Below are 13,157 nucleotides of genomic sequence, written 5' to 3'. Positions count from 1 at the left end.
TCTAGCCTTAGATGAAATATAAAACTTCACACTGGGCTTAGTTAGTATTCCACCTGACGCCACAACCCTTCACTATCGGCATTAGCGGGGATCTGTTTACATGTGGCCATACTGCTACCTAGCTGCTAATGCTAGGTAATGTCACCACCCTACTGTTTATCCATAGAATTATATGGTATTGCTGAAATGGGACACGTCAAGTTTAAAACTTCTTTTTAAATTGTAGGTGCAACAAATCATTACCATAGACAGATATTATTTAATATACAAATGGTACTTTTTCTAGTGGTTTTCTAGTGGTTATTACCTGGAGTTTCTGTCCAACAAAACAGCGGTGTAAACATTGTCCTTATGTAAAGAGTGACGTTGGTCGAAATCCTCAATACCTGAGCATGTGCCCTTAGTGGGCTGTGAGGAATTATTTTGTTGGCAAATGGCAATTTGGCAAAATCCACCACACCACTGTCAAAGGTTTAAAAGCAACTACAGATTGCCCCCCTTCTGTATTTGGGTACTACAGAAGTACCCAAATCCCACTTTCACTATGATCACCAAAGTCAAAACATACACAGATCTGTGCAGTCAGTCCTTCCTCCAGCGGACGGCCATATTCCCCATTCCCTCTGCAGGTCTGTGGGTTCTGTTGTATGTGTGTATGAGCTCTCTGATGGCCCGTAACTCAGGCGTCACGCTGAGCGCTAGCCGGCCGTCTCTGCCCCGCTCTGCTCTGTCCTGCCCCATTCCAGCCCATTCCAGCCCAGTGCTTCGGCTCTCTGGGCCCGGGGGTCTGTCCATTCCAGCCCAGTGCTTCGGCTCTCTGGGCCCGGGGGTCTGTTGGGCTGTTTGCAGAGCAGAGTGTGGAGGGAGACCGCCCCACGGCCAGCATCAAAGGCCAGCTTGTGTTGTAAGCTAATATTTGTGCAGTCGCCACTGCCTGCCCCTGTGATTTTTTTTTTTCTCTCTCTCTCTCTCTCTCTCTCTTTCTTTCTTTCTTTCTTTCTTTCTTTCTTTCTTTCTTTCTGTCTCTCTCTATTTGTTGGTTTGCCCATCGCTTTCTTCAGTTTCTTCAGTTCAGGTGGTCTGTCTGTCTTCTTCTGCCCTTCCCCCTGCCTGTATCTCTCTTTCTTCCACTCTCACTCCACTGGCTTTGTCCACCCCTCTCCCCCACTCCTCATCCATCTCTCTCCCCCACTCCTCCTCCACCCCTCTCCCCCACCCCTCCTCCTGCCTCCCTCATCCTCCTTTTCCTCCAACTTTCTCTGTGTGACCGCATCTTCCTCATTTAAGGCAAGGATTATGCTTCAATGATGAGAGAGGACTTCCTGGCATGGGAAAGGCTGCGTGTGTATGTGAAAATGTGTGTGTGTGTGTGTGTGTGTGTGTGTGTGTGTGTGTGTGTGTGTAATATAGCACCATGATTTTCTCCCAAGGCCCACCAGAAGCCTCAGTGCTGTTATCTATGGAGCTCAGCCAAGAACAGCCAGGGAGTTACCTCTCCCTCTCTTTGATCTGACCCTGTGTGTGTGTGTGTGTGTGTGCTCGCACACACCCGCGAATGTGTGCCATTCTTTGTGTCCAAATCTTCCCATTTAAATATTGCTTATGTTGACGCGTCGCTGCAGGGTTGACGTACGTCCTGAATATGATATGCGTCATGAGCGTGTTGACTAACGGGCCCTGTTTGTGTGCGGGTGTCAGGTTACACCGTATGACCTCCATGGAGCGCGAGGAGAAGGAGAAGGTCAAGAAGAGGGAGAAGAAGCTGGAGGATGAGGAGACCATGCAGCAGGCCACCTGGGTCAAGTACACCTTCCCCATTAAGCACCAGGTAACACACACACACACACACACACACACACACACACACACACACACACACACACACACACACACACACAGAGTGCCCAGAGCCAACATGCGATGAAAACATTATTAAAAAGTTTATTAAAATGCCGCACACTCCACAGCATAAATCTAATAAATGTAGATACTCTCTGTAAAACACACACACATGTGCACACACACACACACACACACACATGTACACACACACTCACACTTTGTGCAGTCCAACATAGCATACACCTAACAAATATACAAGTCTGAGAACATAAGCAAATACTCTATATGCTGATGACCAGCCTTTCATCTTTTCCTGTGGTGCTGTAAGCTCACAGGAAGTGTCCCCCGCACGTTTGTGGTTTTTAACAAATTAGCCGAACGTGTTTAATTGCGCCTTCTTCTCGCTTCTGAAGGCTAACCTCTCAGTCATTTCACACGTGTGTGTTTAAGCTTGAGTGTCATTTCCACACATCGTTTTTTTTGTGCGTTTTCACCTCGGATGCCTCCACACTCCACTCTCCTCTCCGCTCTCTCTTCTCACTCCAATCTTGGTTCTGAAATGTGTGTGTGTTCTCTCTGTGTGTGTGTGTGTGTGTGTGTGTGTGTGTGTGTGTGTGTGTGTGTGTGTGTGTGTGTGTGTGTGTGTGTGTGTGTGTGTGTGTGTGTGTGTGTGTGTGTGTGTGTGTGTGTGTGTGTGTGTGTGTGAAGGTCTGGAAGCAGAAGGGTGAGGAGTACCGAGTGACCGGGTACGGAGGCTGGAGCTGGATCAGCTGGACGCACGTTCATCGTTTCGTCACACGCTTACCGGGCAACACCAACGCCAACTACCGGAAGGACCTAGAGGGTGTGTACAGCATTAACATGGCCGCAAACAAGACTGCCTTTTTCCTTGTCTTTTGATTATTAAATGACATGTAATGTCTTCCAACGTGTCCTGTTGATAAATGTGGCTGTATGTTTTTTTGCTCTTGATAGCTGCCAAGAATGGCAGCGCTACCAGCACAGCGTCAGACGCAGACGTGAAAAAGAGCGAAGCTTTAGAAACCCCCAGCCCTGCTCCTGATGTCACTGAGGTTCCCTCTGTCAAAGGCCCTGAGAAAGAGTCAGAGCCAGAGCTCTCCACAGACGGGACGAAGAGCAGCGACGCCGAGGAGAAGATGGAGACCGAGGAGGGAACTCCGAAAGGTAGGGAGAGAAAACGTCTTAAGATGGGTCTTGCTGTATGACACTATAGCATTCTGGTGCAATATATTATATTCATTACAATAACACTCAATAGCCTCTGAAACCTAAAGTCAAAATGCCTGTTATCTGTGTAGTCATGGCATGTGGAATAGCAGAATGGAAGCCGTTACTCCCAAGGGTTACTTCAGGAATGTTTGAAGAAAAGAATCCTGTCACTTTCCTAAAACTGGCTCCTTTCCTCCCCTACAGGGAAGTCGGAGGGTGCCAGCCTCTCGCCTCCACCTTCTGAAGCGGACACCCTGAAGCAGGAGGAGGACATGGAGGAGGGCGAAGACGGTGCTGCCAAGGCCGCAGTCCAAGAACAGCAGCAGCGGCCCTTCAACTACGACGTGGTGAACGTGAGCCAGGGCTTCCTGCTGCGCACGGCCTACAAGAAGGTGGTGAAGGCCTCCAAGCTGGACGGGTTCCTGGAGCGCCGCGTGAAGCAGCACCTGCTGGAGGAGAGGCAGCGGCAGGAGCGACGGAAGCAGGCCAGCCTCACCCTCAAGGCCGAACCGACCTCAACCTCAACTCCAGCGCCGACCCCAACGACCCCAATCCCCCTAATCCCCACACTCCAAATAAAGACTGAAGTCAAGCCCACCATCACAGAACCAGTGGTTAAGACAGACCCAATGAGGACTGAAGGAAGTGGACTAGAGGCCTCTGGTACGACTGGCAGCAGTAAGCTGGAGAACCAAACACTCAGTCAGGGGGAGGAGAAGGGTGCCCTCCCCCCGAGGACTAATCCATTAGGGCCCCTTGGGCCTCTATCACAACCAGCAGACACAACCTCAGACTCCACCAGCACTGGGCAGCCTGGCACGTCAACCCCCTCACTCGCACGGGTCACTACTGAGCAACAGCAGACGCAAAATCTGGTGGCACCAATCAGTGCACCCAGCAGCACAAGCCAGGCGACCCCACCACCCGGAGGAGCTTCAGCCGATGGCAGCGGCCTCCAGCAAGGAATGGCACCGGACGAACCCAAGCCAGCCTCCGGGTCCGTGGAAGTCACAGAGGAAAACGGTAAAAGCCACAAGCTAGAGACTTCCGGGCAGAGTGTGAAAGAGCGCAACTCCGCGGACACCGACGCTCCCGTTCCTTCGGCTTTGAGGATAAACGGGAGAGACGCCGACATGGAGACCGAATTGGTGTCAAATTCTTTGGCCAAGAACCAGCCGTCGACACTGTCGAACTGTACGGAGGCTAAAGTGAACAGCTTGTGCCCAGCGGGGGAGGGGAAGTTGCCACTGAAAGACCCTCTCAGGCCACTTCTGAACGGGGACACGGCCCCTGATGGGGAGGCAGAGAGGACACCCACCCACGCTTCACTTCAAGTCTCCCCACCTCCAAGTGTTTCGAGGGAAGACTCTGGTGACATGCCCCCCCTAAAGATTCCCAAGCTGAGCAACAGTTTACAGGACTCTGCCCCGACTCTAGTGACGTCCACGGAGCACAACAGTACAGACACTGAACGCCTGAAGTCGGAGGTCATGACCCCTAAGACCATCGGCCCGACCCCATCTGCGGCGGACTCGAGCCTAAGCAGTGTCTGTGCTGAGGGCAGTGGCGCCGGAGGTTCCGCCGACAGCACAGTCGTGACCCAAGTGACGACCACCACCACGACAACCACCGTCTCCACGGAGTCTCGGATGGTGCGCCTGGCGACGGCAGCACCAGGGTCTGTGGCTGTGGTGTCGTCGACGGAGAAAAGTGCCGTCTCCACGCTGTCGACCAGCACCAAAACCATGCTGACGCAAGTCTCCTCGTCCGCCACGCGTGGCCAGACTGATAGCCTCTCTGTCAGCCAGGAGCGCACCACCAGAACCACCTCATCATCCTCCTCTTCCTCCACCCTCAAGGGCTCTTCTGTCTCTGTGACGACCACCAGCCACGAACACTCCACACGGGAGCGTGTGCGGCTGCTCAAGTTCTCGCGCACCAAGAAGGCCCGCTCGGGCACGGCGCTGCCGTCCTACCGCAAGTTTGTTACCAAGAGCTGCAAGAAGAGCATCTTCGTGCTGCCCAACGACGACCTGTACAAGCTGGGGCGCCGAGCGGGCATCCGCGAGGTGTCCATCTTCAGCTACAACGCCAAGCCTGCCCTGGACATCTGGCCCTACCCCTCCCCCAGACCTACATATGGCATCACCTGGAGGTAAAACTATCTCTCTTTTAGGTCCCCATCTTTCACTTCAAATCGCCAAAAACTTAAAGATAGAGTTGATATGTGAGCTCAACAGCCAAATCAAAGTACACTCCTTCCTTTCATGATCCTGAAGCAATGTGTTGATTGGCTGGAATGATTTATGGCTCAGTCCGAGCCACTATGTTTTTTTCCCCCCACTATGTACGAACACTGCAGTGTTTTGGAGCGCACGCACAGAACAGACAGCTAGAGGACCGCAAGGAGCAATTCCCTGAATTCGTAAAAGAGTCAAAGATGTGGTCCAAGATTGTATTCCAATACACGATCACAACTTCTTTGTCCGCTTACACTTTGTCTCCAAGGACAACACTAAAAAATGAGCAACTTGGAGCTGCTCGCCACCAGAAAAAAAAGTAGTAAAACTGAACACACTCTAACTCTAACACAGCCTCGGAGGTTGTGTTATTCCACCAGGTCATGTTTTGTCGGGAGCACTGTTTGCTCTGTAACCCTAGTGACCCTTCCTGGAGACTCGGGGCCCAGTTATTTTCGTGGCGTTTTTAATGTCATTTCTGTATGAGGGCAGACATGAGTCATCCTGGTCGGGTGTCAGGATGCTCCACTGCCGCACTTAACCACTGAGGATGTTTTTCCCACATTGAGACCCATAAAAAATGACATGAAGAGGAGAGAGAGGAATATCCCTCCCCCTGTCTGTTTAATTAAAAAACGTGTGTGTGGAACATTTGTGAAAATGTCTCAAGTGAATTTTGAGTTCTTGAGTTCATTTTAAGGTGGTGACTTTTTTAGCCCAACGCTGTTCTTACTTACATCTTACCGATCATCAATTTAACTAAAAAAAAAAAGACATAAAACTACATACTTCATTTTAAGCCGAGTTCATTTTACGACCCGTTTCATGCATTTCACAACCGTGTTGACCATGTTGTTGCAAGTCACAAGAGCACCTTGAAATAGCTCAGCTAAGTGGTGGTGTGGCCCTGTGGTTCAACAGGTATCGGCTGCAGACGGTGAAGTCTCTGGCTGGGGTCAGCCTGATGCTGAGGCTGCTGTGGGCCTGTCTGCGCTGGGACGACATGGGCATCAAACCTTCCTCTAACGCCGGAACCACCCGCACAGGTACCCAGCCGCCCCTTTCCTCCCTTCCTAGATTTCCTACTGTCTGCATACATCGTCCCTCAATTCCTGTTACATCCCTGTTTTGCCTGTGTCTGGTGGCTTCACTTCATATCCTTGTCTTTTTGTGTCAACAGTCCTTTTAAACGCTTATATACGCTCTTTTGTTTGTCTTGAATAGCAGGTTCTGTTCAGCTCTTTAATTAGCAGGCTATTTCTCTAAGATACATGTAGCATAGATGTATAGTTGAAACAGATGCCCTGTGTTTAATGAGCATCACATGCACTGGGATGTTTGGTGGATGGCTAACTGTGCGCAACCACTTTGCCACAGAAACCTCGGAGACGGAAATAACTACCACAGAGATCATCAAGCGCAGAGACGTTGGTCCTTATGGCATTCGGTCAGAATACTGCATCAGGAAGATCATCTGTCCTATCGGTGTCCCAGAAACACCCAAAGGTGTGACGGAAATCCATCAAGTTGTACAATTACACATTTCCTTTTGTAAATAAGTATGACCTGTGTCTTAGTAGCTTCCTTGGTTAATACTGGATCTGCTCTTGCTTCTAGTGATTCTCTATTTGGTTCCATGGCTGTTTTTAATTCTGTTTAACACCCCTCCACGGGGGCGGCAGTGGTACAGTGGTAGAGAAGTTGTTTAGTAATCAGAAGGTTGCTAGTTCGATTCCCTGTCGAAGCGTCCTTGAGCAAGACACTGAACCCCTAATTGCTCCTGATGTGCAGTGTGCCATCAGTGTAAATGTAAAATGTGTATACATTGTAAGTCGCTTTGGATAAAAGCGTCTGCTAAATGACTAAATGTAAATGTAAAAAACCCCTTGACCTCCACCCGTTCTCCATGGTCCCACAGAGACCCCCACTCCCCAGAGGAAGGGCCTCCGCTCTAGCGCACTCCGGCCCAAGAAACCCGAGCCCACCAAGCAGACGGGGCCCACCGTCATCGAGACGTGGGTCGCCGAGGAGGAGCTGGACCTGTGGGAGATCCGGGCCTTCGCAGAGAGGTACACTGTCAAGGAAACTCTGGGTCATGCCAAGGGTCATTTCAAGGGTTCATTTGCTCGATCTTGACCTATGACCCTACATGCGCATGCTGGACACCTTCAGACACCAGATAAACAGCAAACTCTGTTCTTACCATCCTCTCTCTCTCTCTCTCTCTCTCTCTCTCTCTCTCTCTCTCTCTCTCTCCCTCTCTCTCTCCCTTTTTTTTTTGCACCGAGTGTAGAGGCTCCTCCTGGTCTCCGCACTTTTGCTCGGCCTTCTGGATGTTGTGGAAACATGAAACATGTTCCACATTACCTACCCAAGTGTTGTTTGTTCTCTCCCCCACTAATGTCCAGCAACCCTACTGTCGCTTCCTCATGCTTGAGTAAACAGGACGTAAACAGGATGTTCTTTTCTCCTCTGCAGGGTGGAGAAGGAGAAGGTCCAGGCTGCCGAGCAGGCTAAGGTTAGTGCAAGGAGGAAGGCTTTGGAGCTCAAGGCCCGATTGGAGGTTCGGGTAAACCTGGAAAGAGTGGATGTCGAGCAGGTGGGAAGACATCAGAGGTTCTGGTGGCCAACACCTGCAATGAACCTTCTATCCTTCTGATCTAACCCTATCCAGATTTGAATCTAATCCTCTCAATCAGAAGGACAACATTTCAAAATCAGTGAAATTGATACCTAAATTCTGTCTTTCCACCAAGTCATCTACTTAAAATCTACTAACCCACCTCAAAATTGACCTCCAGAAGATCTTTTGTTTTGAATTCAGGCTATTTAATTGGACTGTACACTTTTCAATAATTCAGTCAAAAAAATTATTATCTAAACAGGGAAGGTTCCTACCTCCACTCTATGGTTTTGGGAGTTCATTCCTCTCCATCTTCTACACATTAGCTCCTATGTGCTTGATGGCGTACTTACCGTGTCCGACGTTTTTTTTTTTTTTTTTCAGAAACGTCTGGAGCTTCAGAAGGGTGGCGGCAGCGTTGGCAACACGAGCACAACCACTGGCAGCCCGTCCACCCCGGTCTCCACCACCACCAAGGTCATGGTCGGCTCCCTCACCAGCCAGGTCACCCCGGGAACCAAAGTGGTTCTGGCCACCAAGATGGGCACTCCTGTGACATTCCAGCCGAACAAGAACTTCCAGCAGACCTTCGCCACCTGGGTCAAACAGGGTCAGACCGGTCAGCAGCCAGGTAAACACACATCACACAACCTAAAGCAACGTGGATAACTTAATTAGCCGTGGTTTTCCCTTGAGCTGTGTTTAGGGCTTCCAGGAGTCAGTTCTAGTACATTTCACGCTCCTTACAAATTAATCGGCGCATTCTGTTTTAGAATTCTCTTAATGACAGGCTAGATAAGCCAAAGGAGCACTGACTGGTCCTCTGAGTGATCTTTGTGACTCATTAAATACAGGAAAGTATTGTGATTAGGTCCTTTCTGTTTTCTCTACGGCTCAAGTACCAGACTTCTCCGATATGTCTGAGAACGAGTTTGTGGCCACTGTGGAGCTTCAGTGGTGCTTTGAGCCAAAGAAATACCATCAGTCTTGATACTTTTGCAAGACATACATTTGAAGCCTTTTTAGAAACATCGAATTAAATCACCACAAAATACACGTCGGAAAGCATGCAATTTGTACAGTATCTTCCATGGTATGCATACAATTAAAAAAGGGAAAGAGTTCTCAATATCAGTCTACAAGTAAGCATACTTAAACAAATAAGTATACATTAACAAGTAAGCATACTTAAACAAATAAGTATACATTAACAAGTAAGCATACTTAAACAAATAAGTATACATTAACAAGTAAGCACACTTAAACAAATAAGTATACATTAACAAGTAAGCACACTTAAACAAAAACAAAACCCCTACCTATAGGTTATAGGGCAAAGCAAACAAGCAAACAGTGGGTTTCCTCAGGGTGTTTTTAGACCACTGTAGGTTGTATTTGTCAAGTAATCACTGCAACAGCTTCCAAGGTTGCTTTTACTTTTTGCAACAGCCTTGCTCCTTTAACCTGTGGGTCCTCTTGGTGGGTTTTAATGATGCTGTTGTTACTGTCGATGGGGGGGGGCCCTGACAACCCCGCTTCAATAAACCTGCATTCTATCCCAGCTACCCCCGGCACCGTCACCACGGTGGCGACCACATCTGGGCAGACGTTCCAGATCACTGGCACGCCGGTTTCCATGGCTGGCAAAGTCATCACTGCCAAGCTGCCACTGCCTGCCAATAGCAAGATCGTCACCTTAAATGTGCCAACCACTGAAGGAGGTACAAAAAAAAGAAAATTGGGCACCGCATTTATGCCTGGTTTTTTTGGGGGGGGGGGGGTGGGGGGTTGGGGAGTAACGATGTTGTGTTATTAGCCATCCATCACTCCACTGCCACTGTCCTCACTGCATGCCAGCGTATGAGTCAGTGGTCACTCTTGGCACAACAGATGTCAGGGATGGCACAGCATGCCCAGCGCTGAGACATTATGCCCAGTGCTCCCGAAAAACCGACTATTTCTGGATCCCCATTTGAGACTTGTACTGTGTAGTCTGTTAAATGAGTTAGTGCTGTAACCTGGCAAATGCAGGCTCTAAGGCAGTGTAGTCTGAACTGGCAGAGCCTTCAAAGTTCAGGACCAGTGTCACGTCTAAGTCAGTGTTAAGGCACAATATTATCCTAATTGATTGGTGACTATTCAGTGTGCCAAAAGTAACCAGCATAGCGCTATGTATTACACACACAAAAAATGCATACATTCCGCCTGTTTTGCTATTATCTTAGTCTCAAATGTTTGACTATTGGCTCTTTGCCACAAACTCAGCACCACAAAATACGAACGCACGCACACAGTAGAAACGTCCACATATAGCGGATGGGCCAAATTACTCCACAAACAAACAGCACGCCCGTCTAGTGACACCCGTGATTCGTTAAAAGAGGCGTCCGTAACAGACAGGCGTGTGTTTTTCCAGTTTGAACGTTTCAAGCGGGGTTGTTTGTTTTGGAGGAAGTTGAGGAAGTGAGCATGAAAACAAGTTTATCCTGGGGTCTGGCTTCTCAGACAGGTAGCTCGCTACACAGAGGGGTCTCTTCTTGTTTTTCCGCCTCAAACAGAAGTGTGTCGCAAACTCTGCAAACAGCGCTCTGAGAAGTGGTTGTTTGATGCCCGGCCAGCGCTGCAAACCTCGTCCTAAAGATCGGCTTAACCCTCGCACTTTGAAGAGAGACCTCTTGAAGTGTATCTTTTACCCGATATTCCCGCTGAAGGCTGACCACAGAAGGTGGTGAAGAAGGGGGGGAAAAACGGGTTATAAGACGATTCAACGTCGACTTACGTGACGTAGTGTTATTTTCGTTAGATTCGGCTAAAACAACACATATGAAACGGTTACTGTTTCTAGACAAAATGAAACAGTCGACGTACAACCGAATCTATGCATAATTTATGAGCAGGCTTCCGTGCTCGCGTGCGCAGCAACACTTTGAAGCGTGTGTTTACTTGGGTGGCTAATATTTACTATGGCAACCTTCAAAGACCTTTGCATACATAAAAGTCGGAAGGAAAACAAATAATGCATTGAAATAAGCATCGAAAAATGAATTCACAATAGATCTGGAGGCCCAGTCTAAGACTTAATAGCCAATGAAGCATTGATTTAAATAATAGGTTGAGCAGCAGCAAATATCAAACCATTCACATCATTTAAAATACACAGTGGAATCTGTGTGTCTCAAACAAGCTAGGACATTTGTTTCTCCCATGAGGGGGGAAGTCCACAAATGTCAAACAATGACCGCCATGCATGGATAACGTCTCAAAACAGTCCAACATCACATTGTGGTGTGTTGTTGTGCTTTGCATGTTGATGCACACCATTGTAAAGGCAAGCACTGTGCTGAGAGAGAATGGCTTGTTTCTTAGGCATGATCCAGCAGAAGGTCCTGGGAATCATTCCATCCAGCGCCGCCGGCAACCAGCAAACCTTCACGTCATTCCAGCCGCGGACCACCACCATCAACATAAGGCCCAACACGCCAGGCTCGCCCGGCCAGCAGCAGGTGCAACTGCTCTCTCTCTCTCACACACACACACACACACACACACACACACACACACACACACACACACACACACACACACACAGAGTCAGGCATGAATACTGTGCTCTTAGTCACAACACTGGGCATCTGCAGCTTCCCTATTGTCTTAAAGCCAAGCTGTTGGGGATGGTGGGTGTCTGCTCAAAGTAAATAAACAGAATTTGAACATGCAGAGCGAGAGAGTGCTGAATATGCGAATATGCAGACCTTGTTAAGTCCGTAATGTTAAATTGCAGTGTTGATTTGTGTGCTGGTAACCCTCTTAGCCAGGAAGCGACACACTCTTGTCTAGACTTGATAGGATGAAAACATACATGCGTAGCTGTCTATGTCTTCCAATACAGGGAGAATGATTCTTTTAGTTTGTGTGTTTTAACCCTTCAAACCAGGTGATCGCCACCTCAGGTGGGCAAATTCGGTCGGGCATGACTGTGATCCGTACGCCCATCCAACAGGGCAGCGCTTTGGGCAAGACCATCCTGCGCACGCCCCTGATGATGCAACAAGGTGGGTTTCCCGTTTGCCTTTTAGTGTCCCCTCTCTCCTATTACTGGTCTCAGATCTGCTCATTGAGTTGAACACAATGCAGATTTGCCGCAATGAAAGGTGGACTGTCAATGGTGGACCACAAAGTGGAACATCACTGTCATAGCAACTCTGTCTAGGCATTAATCAGCTCTGTGTTTTTCTGCTTTTCTCTCTGTGTGTGTGTGTGTGTGTGTGTGTGTGTGTGTGTGTGTGTGTGTGTGTGTGTGTGTGTTTCTACCCTTCAGGCCAGACACAGCAAGTGGTCACTCAGATCATCCACGGCCAGCCCGTCTCCACCACCATCTCCAGTGCCAGTCCTGTGGCCACTACCACTGGGCAGCGGGTGCTGGGGGCCTCCCCAGGGCAGCCCGTGGCGCCCCAGACCCCTCCAGGCTCACGCACCCCGCAGGGGCAGGTCAAGCTCACCCTGGCCCAGCTCACGCAACTCACCCAGGGGGCACAGGTCAGCACTAGAGCCTCCTCCTCCAGCTGTTCAATTCAGTGGCTGGATAGGAATTGTGGATGGCTAAGTTGATTGTCCTTATGTGTTGCATGTTAGTTGTTTTGGGTTGATGGCGAATTGTTTTGGGAATATGTTCGCTTAGTCAGATTCTCATATTAAACAGTGTGTATGTGATTCTCATATGATACAGTGTGTATGTGATTCTCATATGATACAGTGTGTATGTGATTCTCATGTGATACAGTGTGTATGTGATTCTCATATGATACAGTGTGTATGTGATTCTCATATTATACAGTGTGTATGTGATTCTCATATGATACAGTGTGTATGTGATTCTCATGTGATACAGTGTGTATGTGATTCTCATATGATACAGTGTGTATGTGATTCTCATATGATACAGTGTGTATGTGATTCTCATATTATACAGTGTGTATATGATTCTCATATGATACAGTGTGTATGTGATTCTCATATGATACAGTGTGTATGTGATTCTCATATGATACAGTGTGTATGTGATTCTCATATTAAACAGTGTGTATGTGATTCTCATATGATACAGTGTGTATGTGATTCTCATATGATACAGTGTGTATGTGATTCTCATATGATACAGTGTGTATGTGATTCTCATATGATACAGTGTGTATGTGATTCTCATGTGATACAGTGTGTATGTG

General features: G+C 48.5%; 1 protein-coding gene across 1 annotated transcript in view; it reads left to right on the top strand.

The window, feature by feature from the left end:
• LOC105900186 (nucleosome-remodeling factor subunit BPTF) overlaps positions 1–13,157 on the top strand; it is a 46,484-nt gene that overhangs the window by 18,697 nt on the left and 14,630 nt on the right. Inside the window, 13 exon segments of the mRNA XM_031564107.2 lie at positions 1,699–1,828; positions 2,551–2,686; positions 2,818–3,027; positions 3,277–5,227; positions 6,234–6,358; positions 6,690–6,818; positions 7,231–7,381; positions 7,791–7,911; positions 8,320–8,566; positions 9,498–9,656; positions 11,302–11,438; positions 11,870–11,987; positions 12,254–12,471. Of these exon segments, the coding sequence (XP_031419967.1) occupies positions 1,699–1,828; positions 2,551–2,686; positions 2,818–3,027; positions 3,277–5,227; positions 6,234–6,358; positions 6,690–6,818; positions 7,231–7,381; positions 7,791–7,911; positions 8,320–8,566; positions 9,498–9,656; positions 11,302–11,438; positions 11,870–11,987; positions 12,254–12,471 (3,832 nt within the window).

The sequence above is a fragment of the Clupea harengus genome, chromosome 26, assembly GCF_900700415.2.
Source record: "Clupea harengus chromosome 26, Ch_v2.0.2, whole genome shotgun sequence".
Classification (NCBI taxonomy): Eukaryota; Metazoa; Chordata; class Actinopteri; order Clupeiformes; family Clupeidae; genus Clupea; species Clupea harengus.
This window is presented reverse-complemented; position numbering and strand designations above follow the sequence as displayed.